The sequence below is a fragment of the Acipenser ruthenus genome, chromosome 1, assembly GCF_902713425.1.
Source record: "Acipenser ruthenus chromosome 1, fAciRut3.2 maternal haplotype, whole genome shotgun sequence".
In the NCBI taxonomy this organism is placed as follows: domain Eukaryota; kingdom Metazoa; phylum Chordata; class Actinopteri; order Acipenseriformes; family Acipenseridae; genus Acipenser; species Acipenser ruthenus.
Genome location: NC_081189.1, coordinates 9,280,199 through 9,292,607, shown reverse-complemented (window position 1 = coordinate 9,292,607; position 12,409 = coordinate 9,280,199). Strand labels below are relative to the sequence as shown.

The 12,409-nt window shown below is 46.6% G+C and overlaps 1 protein-coding gene across 2 annotated transcripts in view; it reads left to right on the top strand.

Moving 5' to 3' along the window:
* LOC117403612 (dimethylglycine dehydrogenase, mitochondrial-like) overlaps positions 1 to 10,331 on the top strand; it is a 31,734-nt gene extending 21,403 nt beyond the window's left edge. The window contains exons 10-16 of one of the 2 annotated variants that reach the window (XM_058994959.1): positions 4,334 to 4,499; positions 4,791 to 4,921; positions 5,389 to 5,606; positions 5,768 to 5,925; positions 6,356 to 6,469; positions 8,779 to 8,913; positions 9,534 to 10,331. In XM_058994959.1, the coding sequence (XP_058850942.1) occupies positions 4,334 to 4,499; positions 4,791 to 4,921; positions 5,389 to 5,606; positions 5,768 to 5,925; positions 6,356 to 6,469; positions 8,779 to 8,913; positions 9,534 to 9,746 (1,135 nt within the window). In that variant the 3' untranslated portion in view covers positions 9,747 to 10,331. The remainder of the gene's footprint in view (positions 1 to 4,333; positions 4,500 to 4,790; positions 4,922 to 5,388; positions 5,607 to 5,767; positions 5,926 to 6,355; positions 6,470 to 8,778; positions 8,914 to 9,533) is intronic. The other variant, XM_058995016.1, reaches the window with a different exon arrangement.
* The last annotated feature ends 2,078 nt before the right edge of the window (positions 10,332 to 12,409 follow it).

Below are 12,409 nucleotides of genomic sequence, written 5' to 3'. Positions count from 1 at the left end.
TGGTGCTTCGCGGTTGGTGAGGTTGGGCACGTGGCACCAGACCAACCCCCTCCATGGCAGGAGAAAGAGGAGCCAGAGCGTCCAGTGAGGGAGGACCTGCATCCTCCAAAGAGGACGAATGCACTCTCCTCTGAGGGAGTCTGGGACTGGCTGGTGGAGCCGGGGAGGGATTATGAGGAAGCCCTCCCTGCAGTGATCAACCTCCTGTGGGCAAGAGATGGGGAGCGCTGGGAGGCCTGGGAACAGCAACACCACCCAGCTTCCCTCCCAGACATCGCAGCCATGGTGTTCAACTACCTGGCTGCGGATATGGGAGAGACCCTGCTGCTGCCATCTCCAGCATCAGAGGGAGAGGAGCCATCGCTGCCGTCTCCAGCGCCAGAGGGAGAGGAGCCATCGCTGCCGTCTCCAGCGCCAGAGGGAGAGGAGCCATCGCTGCCGTCTCCAGCGCCAGAGGGAGAGGAGCCATCGCTGCCGTCTCCAGCGCCAGAGGGAGAGGAGCCATCGCTGCCGTCTCCAGCGCCAGAGGGAGAGGAGCCATCGCTGCCGTCTCCAGCGTCAGAGGGAGAGGAGCCATCGCTGCCATCTCCAGCATCAGAGGGAGAGGAGCCATCGCTACCGTCTCCAGCATCAGAGGGAGAGGAGCCATCGCTGCCATCTCCAGCATCAGAGGGAGAGGAGCCATCGCTACCGTCTCCAGCATCAGAGGGAGAGGAGCCATCGCTACCGTCTCCAGCATCAGAGGGAGAGGAGCCATCGCTACCGTCTCCACCAGCAGAGGGAGAATGCCTGCTGGTTTCGCCTCCACAGTCTGGGGAGGAGCCCGAACGTCCTACGCCCGAGTGGGAGGAGCCCGAACGTCCTACGCCCGAGTGGGAGGAGCCCGAACGTCCTACGCCCGAGTGGGAGGAGCCCGAACGTCCTACGCCCGAGTGGGAGGAGCCCGAACGTCCTACGCCCGAGTGGGAGGAGCCCGAACGTCCTACGCCCAAGAGGGGGGAGTCGGTGCGTCCACAGCCCAAGAGGGAGGAGTCGGTGCGTCCACAGCCCAAGAGGGAGGAGTCGGTGCGTCCACAGCCCAAAGAGGGGGGAGTCGGTGCGTCCATAGCCCAAGAGGTGGAAGTCTGCGCTTCCACAGCCTTAGGACCCAAGCTGCAGTCCCAAGAGCCAGAAGGGGAGGAGTTACAGGCTCAACCCCCTGAATTTTTCTGGGGGGGAGAAGGGCAGGATGCTGGTGTTCCCCAGCAGCCTCTATTTATGCTGCTGAAGGGAGCACGGCACACACCAGCCCAGCCGCCACAGCAGAGGGAGCCAGCACCGCCACAGCCTCCCTCTGAGTGGCCAGCATCCGCCCCATCGCCTCTGCCTCCACCACCACCAGGAGCAGAGCAGCAGGAGCTGCCTCTGTCTCCACCACCACCAGGAGCAGGGCAGCAGGAGCTGCTTCTGTCTCCACCATCACCAGGAGCAGAGCAGCAAGAGCTGCCTCTGCCTCCGCCACCTCCACCAGCAGAGGGTGAATGCCTGCTGGTTCCACATCCACCGTCGTGGGAGGACTGCTTGCCCCTCCCACCTCCACCAGCAGAGGATGAATGCCTGCTGGTTCTGCCTCAACCGTCGTGGGAGGACTGCTTGCCCCTCCCACCTCCACCAGCAGAGGATGAATACCTGCTGGTTCCGCCTCAGCCGCCGTGGGAGGACTGCTTGCCACTCCCAGCTCCACCAGCAGAGGGTGAATACCTGCTGGTTCCGTCTCAGCCGCTGTGGGAGGACTGCTTTCCCCTCCCACCTCCACCAGCAGAGGGTGAATACCTGCTGGTTCCACATCCACCGTCATGGGAAGGACTGCTCCTGCCCTGCCTCGCACCACCCAGGGATGCCTGCCTCGCATCGCCTGGGGCTGCCTGTTCCACATCGCCTGGGGTCGCCAGGGATCCTGCTTCGCCTGGGGTCGCCAGGGATCCTGCTTCGCCTGGGGTCGCCAGGGATCCTGCTTTGCCTGGGGTCGCCAGGGATCCTGCTTCGCCTGGGGTCGCCAGGGATCCTGCTTTGCCTGGGGTCGCCAGGGATCCTGCTTCGCCTGGGGTCACTACACTGTGGTCGGAGCCCCACGGAGGGGAGCTGCCGGCCATGAAGAAAGGGGGGGAGGTCAGGAGACCAGCTCCCCCAGCCGCACTTTCGCGGCCGGAGATCATGTGGTCAGAGCCCCACGAAGGGGAGCTGCCAGCCATGGAAAAGGGGGGGGAGGTCAGGAGACCAGCTCCCCCAGCCGCACTTTCGCGGCAGGAAATACTGTGGCTGGAGCCCCGTGAAGGGCAGCTGTCAGCCATGGAAAAGGGGGGGGAGGTCAGGAGACCAGCTTCCCCAGCCGCACTTTCGCGGCAGGAAATACTGTGGCTGGAGCCCCGTGAAGGGCAGCTGTCAGCCATGAAGAAGGGGGGGGAGGTCAGGAGACCAGCTTCCCCCGCAGCAATTTCGCTGCAGGAGAAAGGGTGGCCAGAGCCCCACGGAGGGGAGCTGTCGGCCATGAAGAAGGGGGGGCAGGTCTGGAGACCACCCCCAAAAATTTTTTGGCCAGAGGAGCTGGCCGGTGCGCGGGCCATTGGAACACTACGGCTGTTTGGGTGGGAGGAGGACATCCCACCGTGGCCGCCACCTTTGGCCCGTTGCTGCCCCTGTTCCTGCGCCGGGACTGCTGACCGGGACTTTGGGGACTAAGGGGGGAGGTGGCCGAAAAGGCCATGTGTGCTGCGCACAAGGGGGGGCATGTGTGGCGGAGTGTCCCGCCCCTATTTATTATTATTTGTATTTTTGGTTGCGGCGCGGGTAAAAGCGCCGCGTCTTTTGTTATTATATTTAAAAACCCCGTGAGGATGCATGGCTGATCAGCTACTGATTATTTAACTAGCTGACAGTCATGCATCCTTACCAAACGCGTGCAGACTCTGGCCGGGGGATAATAAGATAATTACCAACTAGTTAAATCCCTCGGCCAGAGTATATAAACGAGCAGCACTCTGCACTCGGGGTTGAGAGTGTAGAGGAGAGTACGGGAGAGCGGAGAGAGAAAATAACATTTAAAAAACAATTGCTAAAACGTGCTGGATTAGCCAGCACGACACTTACTTGTTTGTTTGTTTATTCGTTTGGCCCTCGCGCCTTTTTGTTTTGTGTTTTTGTTTAAATCTTTTGTTTTGTTTATTAAATACGCTGAGTGCACTAACACTCAGCTTCAACCGCCCATCCACTGTTTGGTTTGAGTTACTTCCTGGTCCGTGACGTCATCCACATCACCACTGCGAGCCAGACTGTCACAGACCGTTTTTAAAGACCGTTTTGATAAAGTCTGCGGTTCCCAGCGCCCCATTGCATAAATATATTTTTAAATAATGTTGAACATCGTTGTGTTCTGTCTACAAAGCACTGGGTGTTTTTGGCATCTCTACCTAGGCAGCACACTGTGACCTCACTAAGACGCCTCACTAACTGCAAAATGGAGTGCATATTTCTTCAAAAACAAAAATAGTCAAAATAACGTTCTGGCAAAATCAGCAGTATGAGCAGCCAGTATTTATTTCAGGCATTTTCAAAGGGCTCATTCAGCTTGTTAAAATGACTAATTTCACAGTTGAGATGCATTGCATTTCAGCAGCTATGCAAGCGTCGTCCAATTGTGAAAATCCAGTCCGGTGCCTTCCTGTCCAGGATCGGATTCCAAATATTTAAAACACTTTTGAGCCACGAATCTCTGTAAGGATGCAATGCTGAAGGGCAGAGGAACCCTATGTTCAGTAGGAAGAACGATAAACAGATATCCTGTGTGGATGGCCTAATAGCACATGAATGGCAAAGCCACGAGTTTAGGTCAGGCCATTCTCACGTGTGTTATAAACGTTATCCCATACTGGTTCATGACAGAGATCTATTTTACATACCCTGTTACATGAACACATGCTGAGACCAAACATGAGCTGTTACCCATGAGTTAGAGAATTTATTTGATCCTGCATCCCAATTTCTTTAGAGAAGCAGTATCGTCAGTTAGAACAGAGGTGACTCAGTCCACTTAAAGACAAGGATCTTGCGGTCCGTCTGGCTCTTTATCACAAGCCTAGCAGCTTGTTCTTTCAGCATTCAGGAGCAGAATAGTCCAAATAAGGCAAACCCATACTCATGGTGAATCTTTTTGGAGGTGGTGTGTGCATTAGGACACTGCCATGCTGACAACACATGCATGTTGTTTTTAACTTGCATGGTTGGAATGAACCAGTTTGTTGTCTCACAAATGCCCCATCACAGTTAAGTATTACGATATGTCTTTCCTCATGGGTAGACCCAGCTTCCGGCGTACAAACTGGTTTGAGCCGGTGGGACGGGAGTGCAAGCTGGTGATGGAGAAGGTGGGAGTGATGGATCTGACCCCCTTCGGGAAGTTCATCGTCAGAGGAAAGGACTCCACAAAGCTGCTGGAACGCCTCTTTGCCAATGTTATTCCAAAGGTGCACCTTGTTCATCATAGGCATTTTACAACTAGATCATAATGCAAGGAAACCAAGCATTAGACAGCACTTAATATAGCCATAGTACATTAGACTTGGATCAGTCTGAGTATCTGGATGTATTTGTCTATGTGGCTGAATGTATTGGTCTGTGTGGGTGAATGACCCATAAACAGGATGGAATTGCTATTTGGTGACATGCACAGAATGTTCTCAGCATTCCTCAGGTGGTAGTCAGTAGGGGAAAGAGCACTCTACTCTTTAGTGAAGCAGATTGTGTTTTCATTGCAGGTAGGTGTAACGAACATCAGCCACATGCTGACACCCAGAGGCCGTGTGTACGCGGAGGTCACTGTGACCCAGCTGTCTCCGGGGGAGTTCATGCTGGTCACGGGTTCAGGGTCAGAGCTCCATGACCTAAGGTAAATGTACTCTTGTTCCTGCTGTATAGTCTGCATTGCATTTCATACAGCTGTTTCAGTGAGGTGTGCATGCAGTAGCATGCAGTGACAATGACTCTATACAGTGATGTAATTGCAAACATGTAGGGCTTTTTAGAAACTGGATGGGCTGGTGATCAGTGACATTCATTCTGAGCTGTTAATACACACAGGAGGCATATAGCCCCAGTTTCTTTAAATGACATAAAATGTATTTTAAAGGGGTATGGAATGTGACTCTGAATAACAAAAATAATGATTATATTAAGTGTTTTTTAGAAGAAACACAAAACAACTTCCACCAGGTAAATAATAAAAACCTCTTCAATACCAGTGTCATCACAAAAAGCAGCTCTGAGCTCATGTCGCAACCTAGTGCCTGCAGTGTATATTGCACAGTAATTGCTGGAGCCCATGCAGTCTGCAAGCTGATTTTGTGTGTGACCCAGGTGGATTGAGCAGGAGGCTGTGGAAGGCAGGTACAGTGTGGAGATCACAAACGTGACCGATGACATGGGAGTGCTGGGCGTGGCTGGGCCGAACGCTCGCAAGGTCCTCCAGAAGCTGACAGACGAGGATCTGAGCGACTCCGCCTTCAGATTCCTGCACTGCCGATCCGTCACACTCGCCGACATTCCTGTGACTGCAATCAGGATATCATACACCGGTGGGCTTGGCAATACCTGGCACATATACTTTGAACCTCTTTTAATTATCAGTCCACATCGTGTGATTTAGGCACAGTGTCGGTTTACTGGCAGCTTTGAACCATCACTGTGCGTATACGTCCCATTCTAATGCTGTGGTGTGGTTTGGTTTGTGTGTCAGGGGAACTTGGCTGGGAGATGTACCACAAACGGCAGCACACCGCCTCACTTTACCAAGCCATCATGGAGGCGGGGCAGGAGGAGGGGATTGACAGCTTCGGAGCGTATGCCATGAACTCGCTGCGCATGGAGAAGGGTTTCAGAGCATGGGGAGCGGAGGTCAGGAATACACACATCTACTTTACCAAGTATTTCACCATGGGCTGCATTCCCAAAGCTGCTTACAATAGTCATGAGCACATTTTATATTCTAAAAGGAAAGGAACAAATACAGAAGAACTTTAAAACTGGTTCATTTTCCTTTCTGAAAAAAGGTTTGGTTGGAGTTCTGATAACATGAACCCATAATGCCAGATTATCAAAGCATGTTTTTTTAGAAACGTACCATTCTACAAGTAAACAGCTCAGATGTTTCATTAATTTAGTTTTAAGTTGTTTTATTATTTGCATTAGAATTGCGTTTTCATTCCAAAAACAATGCACAATTTGGAGTAAACAGCTTTGAGAATGTGGCTAACTATAGTCTGGTAGTGACGTTGATGCTGGTGGCTTTCTGAATGTTTCTGTGTTTGTTGGTTTGTTTTTATAGATGAACTGTGACACAAACCCACTGGAGGCCGGTTTAGACTACTTCATCAAGTTAAACAAGGTACCACAGAGGATTGGGAGGCTTGGGTTAGACTACTTCATCAAGTTAAACAAGGTACCACCACAGAGGATTGGGAGACTTAGGTTAGACTACTTCATCAAGTTAAACAAGGTACCACCACAGAGGATTGGGAGGCTTAGGTTAGACTGCTTCATCAAGTTAAATAAGGTACCACAGAGGATTGGGAGGCTTAGGTTAGACTACTTCATCAAGTTAAACAAGGTACCACAGAGGATTGGGAGACTTGGGTTAGACTACTTCATCAAGTTAAATAGGGTACCACAGAGGATTGGGAGGCTTGGGTTATAAGTCGTCTACTAAGTAAATGCCCTGCTGAAGAAATCTTTGGTCTTTTGAAAAGTTTCCTGAACGTACAGTAAGAACTGTGGCAGAGAATCCCATAACCTTGGCTGTATCAGTTAAAAGCTGTGAAACCACAAGACTCCCGTCCAGCAGATCATTCAGGGCACTGAGAAATAGACCAGCTTCTGTAAACATCCAGGTGCATGTTGGGAAAAGACACAACATATCCCCAAGATTCTGATCAAAGATTTGTGAGGCTAGGTTGTGATTCAGTGCAGAGACAGTGTGACGTTTTCAAAAGCTGAATATTCTCTTTTTGATAAGACATTTACTCGACTTTAGGGATATAATTTAGGGATATATAATATAATATTTAATTACTACTTTTTCTTGAGTTACTGTTTCTACTCAACAGGCTCCATTCACATTTTTTCTTTGGTTTTTAGTCTTTTGATCTTTTTGTGCTATTCCTATTTTCCGCCACTAGATGGCGCTATGGGATCTTTCTCCCGACATTTCAAAACTAAGCTGCCCATATAGAAGCGATTTAGGCATAGTTATAAGTTTCGCTTCTGTTTAAAAACACAACACAACACTATTTGATATATTATTTGCTGATGGTTTTGAGTCAGCTAAACACTTTGAGAATAACATCTGGTTGTCACATTCTTAAAAATGAGCAGTTCAGGGGAACAGTGGTTCAAAAGACATTTTAATTTTAACCACTTCACTTGAAATTCCTCCGAGCCAGATACAGAATAATGAATACATGTGTGTGTGTACCATGGATGCGCACTGGCAATTGATTTGACAGTGCGTGAGGGGATTCTGATACAGTCCACATCAGTGTAACACGGGCCAGGTCTGTCAATAGCAGTTTCAAAGTAAGTAAGATCTTTAAGGGAATGAAAAACAAGGCTTTAAATCAAGCATCTTTACAGCATTGTGGGCAAGTCGATCAAACTAACTTCCCTGCAGCGCAGTACCGAAACAGACTCTTAACTTCCCAGCAGCATAGTACAGAAACAGACTCTTAACTTCCCAGCAGCATAGTACTGAAACAGACTCTTAACTTCCCAGCAGCATAGTACTGAAACAGACTCTTAAGTTCCCTCAGACTTCCCAGTACTAACTCCCTGAAGTCAAGCACCATTAAGAATAGTGGGGAGTGGCAGGGAAGTTCATTGAAGGACAGAAAATTCAGATTGGGTGTGGTTTGGGAGTGGAGAAGCACAGCCAATTGTTGTGCATGTTCTTTTTCCAAACCACTTTCCCCATCCCTACTTGATAAACTGAGACAGCTATGCACAATAGTCTAAATCGATTACAGTACATTTCACCATTCGAAACCTGTCCACTTTCGCTATTTAACATTGCCGTGGTTTCCTGTTTCGTTGTGCACTAATCTGTCGTCAAACCATATTAGCATTGATCTCATCATTCAATAAAGCATGGCCTAGTGCTGAGCTTGAAAATGTAATGTGAACCTCCCTATGAATCATTATAGTGCTAAGTGATGAATTATTATCATAAGAACATTGGGAGACGCAGGATATTTACATTATGCAAGTTATGCCAGTTTTATTTTTACTAAAGCAGTGTTTTGGTTCTTGTTTTAACTGTAGGTAAAGAAATTAAAAATAATGAACAAACGTTAAGAGTCTTCTGCCCTGTGACTCGTAGCTTGTACCTGGTATGCAGTGTTGCTTTTTCCCAGAGAACATTCACAGGCTGCAGCTAATCTCTTTATTTTGTTAATGTAGGGGAGGCTGTTTTAAATTGGGTCACCGCTTGGGTAATGTTTCATGAACTGTTTTTGTTTGAAACAGGCAAAGACCTTGGTGTTTCAATACTTTAATCCACACAAATCTGATGTACTTTCTCAGGTTACCTTTCTTTCTATTTTAAAAACCATTTCCTTAGTTTATTTTTAATTGATTATGTTTCCCTGTTAAACACTATATGAATTTAAATGTGTTCACATTCGGGTGGCAGTATGAAGGCTGCTGGTCCACAGGGCAGACAGTCCCTCAAGCTCATTAGCGGGTTCCTCTTCTCAGCCTGCAGATTTCATCGGGAAGCAGGCGTTGCTGGATATCAAGGCAAAGGGGTTGTCTCGCAAGCTGGCCTACCTCACCATGCAAACCGATGACGTTGATCCAGAGGGGAACGAAACTGTGTGGCACAATGGCAAGGTCAGGGTTTCTTTTTTTAACTGAATTTGGGGCACTGTGACATCAGTGGTTGGGTTTAAAAGGTCGTCCTTGAGAACACTGTAGCTCAGCACAGCTGCAAGGTAAACAGTCGAGGGAAGATGTTTGCTACTCAAGATAAAGAGCCTAGAACTGAGTGGGGTGTGGGAATTGGCCTGGGTTGGAACACAGCTGACACAAATAGAAACTAAGCTGGCAAAAACAAGGTTTAGCTGCACACACACATTTAGGTAAGATATACAAGACAGGCATTTGAGAATGCTTTTGAAGCATTCAAGATCCTCGACAAACACACGCCAGCGTCGTGTCCAATGCTCCCTAAGAGATTAGACACTGATTAGGTAATTGAGTCAAATGATAATAATTTATGCTGCAACAGTGTGACTTTTGATTATTGGAGTCAATAAAGTAATCTTGTTATATTTGTTCACACAGGAACACATACATAATTTAGTTTACTTACAATCTAATAATCATTTTGAACCCCAAGATGCTGTTTTGTTTGTGTGTGTGTGTGTGTGTGTGTGTGTGTGTGTGTATATATATATATATATATATATATGTATGTATATATTTTAACTTTAATGTCCATCTCGTTTCAGGTTGTTGGTAACACGACTTCTGGAGCCTACAGCTACTCCAGTCAGCAGAGTGTGGCCTTTGCCTACGTCCCCACAGAGCTCAATACAATAGGCCAGAAGCTAGAGGTTGAGCTTCTGGGCAAAAACTACGAAGCAACTATTACACAAGAGCCACTGATACTCACAGAGCCCACAAGAACCCGCCTGCAGAAAAAGAGCAAGGCCACCAAGTGAGAGGGAAGACTAGGTGTCTCCAGGCTGAACGAGTCTATCAAAGAAAACAACAAGGAACAATGTGTTTACACCAGCCTGGAAACTGGGAACGCTTTTTAAAGGAAGCATCTTTTAAACAAAAAGCACAAGGGATGATATTACACACTGGGAGTCCACAGGATTGGAAAGATGGAAAAATAATATTTTTACAATGAGTAAAATCTTACTGTGAGTCAGGGATTGGTAACAATAGTTTTTTTTAAATTTTTTATTTATACAAAGCTAGCACTGCAGTGGTCCTTGTGCTAACTTTGCTCCGTGTCTGTAGTGCCACTCACTGCATAGCTAGTGATGAGAATCTGGGAAGAGTCGTCAGAAGCTGGTTGTACACCTTCAATTGTCAGGACCTGAACTGTAAATACACACCTTCAGTGAGGGAAGGAAACACATTAAGAGCCATTGTTTTGCATAGTGAAGTAAGCACACATGAATGTAATTAACTGTATAATTAAGATGCATTGCATTTTTAAAAACAGTATTAAAAAGTGGACCCTATTTGTTGTAAGTTATGCAATGAAAATAAAAAGTTTGCTTTCCTTGAAATCAGCTACCGGTATAGAAAGAACCATTTTTGTAGAGGAACAAAACATGAGTGTTACATAAAAAGGGTTCCAGGACAGATTGATGATGCTGCAAAGATAAATGAAGTTAAGTGTGTGTGTGTGTGTGTGTGTGTGTGTGTGTTTCACCATGAAGGCAGAAAGCTGGACAGAATTTAGTGTTCAATGTGTGGATGAATTGAAAATGTATGTGACATTTTAACTGAGTGATGCAAAATAATATCTTCAGGTCTTTAGTTTGTACAGGACTTGGAAGAAGTGCCAAGTCTAAAAGAGTGCTTTGTTACAGTGAGCCTCCTCACAGGGAATGGAACTCATATCAGTGAAGTGTACAACAGCTTCTACACTACCTCGAACCAGTACAACAGCTTCTACACTAGAAGAGCTCTAACCAGTGCAACAGCTTATACACTAGAAGAGCTCTAACCAGTGCAACAACTTCTCCACTAGAAGAGCTCTAACCAGTGCAACAGCTTCTACATTAGAGGAGCTCTAACCAGTACAACAGCTTATACACTAGGAGAGCTCTAAACAGTGCAACAGCTTCTACACTAGAGGAGCTCTAACCAGTGCAACAGCTTCTACACTAGAACAGCTCTAACCAGTACAACAGCTTCTACACTAGAAGAGCTCTAACCAGTGCAACAGCTTATACACTAGAAGAGCTCTAACCAGTGCAACAACTTCTCCACTAGAAGAGCTCTAACCAGTGCAACAGCTTCTACATTAGAGGAGCTCTAACCAGTACAACAGCTTATACACTAGGAGAGCTCTAACCAGTGCAACAGCTTCTACACTAGAGGAGCTCTAACCAGTGCAACAGCTTCTACACTAGAACAGCTCTAACCAGTACAACAGCCTCTACATTAGAAGAGCTCTAACCAGTGCAACAGCTTCTACATTAGAAGAGCTCTAACCAGTACAACAGCTTCTACACTAGAAGAGTTCTAACCAGTGCAACAGCTTCTACACTAGAAGAGCTCTAACCAGTGCAACAGCTTCTACACTAAAAGAGCTCTAACCAGTGCAACAGCTTCTACACTAGAAGAGCTCTAACCAGTGCAACAGCTTCTACACTAGAAGAGCTCTAACCCGTGCTACCCTGTGATGAGGTAGCGAAGCAGCACTAGTTTCCTACCTCAGCTCCTGACGGGTAAGATGATTGGTTATGGGGCAGTGATGTGCTGGAGATCCAACTTCTCACTCGAAGCTGCTGCTGCTGCTGCACCTCATTTCAGTTTCCTATAAATTCTCAAAGTGTGGTCAGTAAGTCAGCTCTCCAATATTTTTCAGTTTTGAAGAAAAAATGACTGCATTAAAATACATCTGCTGAATGCATGTCACATACTCACAACTGAGACATCTATTAATGGACCTTTATATCTGTAAAAGCTACTAAAGCACATAGTACATGAAACTGGTTCTATGAAACTGGTTCTGATTAACAATGACGTTTCTTTTAAATTTTAGTTTCCCCACTATTCCATACACTATGCATGTACTTGATTTTGTTTTATTTCAATCTCCCACAGTCACCTATTGCTCTCTCTCTCTCTCTCCTAAACTCTGACTATACCAACCGGCTGAGCATTACCTACAATACCTACTTTTAAAATTGCATTTCCTTCTTTTGACATCACCTGCCCTTTATTTTCTTGATTGTGTTTATTGCAGTGGAAAAAGATGCTCTTGGTCACCATGGAAACAGATTCAAATTGTCATGATGACCAATATTCAAGGTTGTCTTGGAAACCACCAGATATTAAACGTAAATATAAAAAATTAAAAACAAAACAAAAAAAAAAACATATTTATTATTATTATTATTATTATTATTTGTTTCTTAGCAGACGCCCTTATCCAGGGCGACTTACAATCGTAAGCAAAAACATTTCAAGCGTTACAATACAAGTAATACAATAAGAGCAAGAGTAATTTACACACAGAGACTCTCAGAGTTTCTGCACTGAACCAGCTGTAGCAAAGATTTTTTTCATTATTTGTTACCATATTGTAGTTAAGCCTTTTTTTGCATTCAACTTGATCAGAAGGCAGACCTAATTT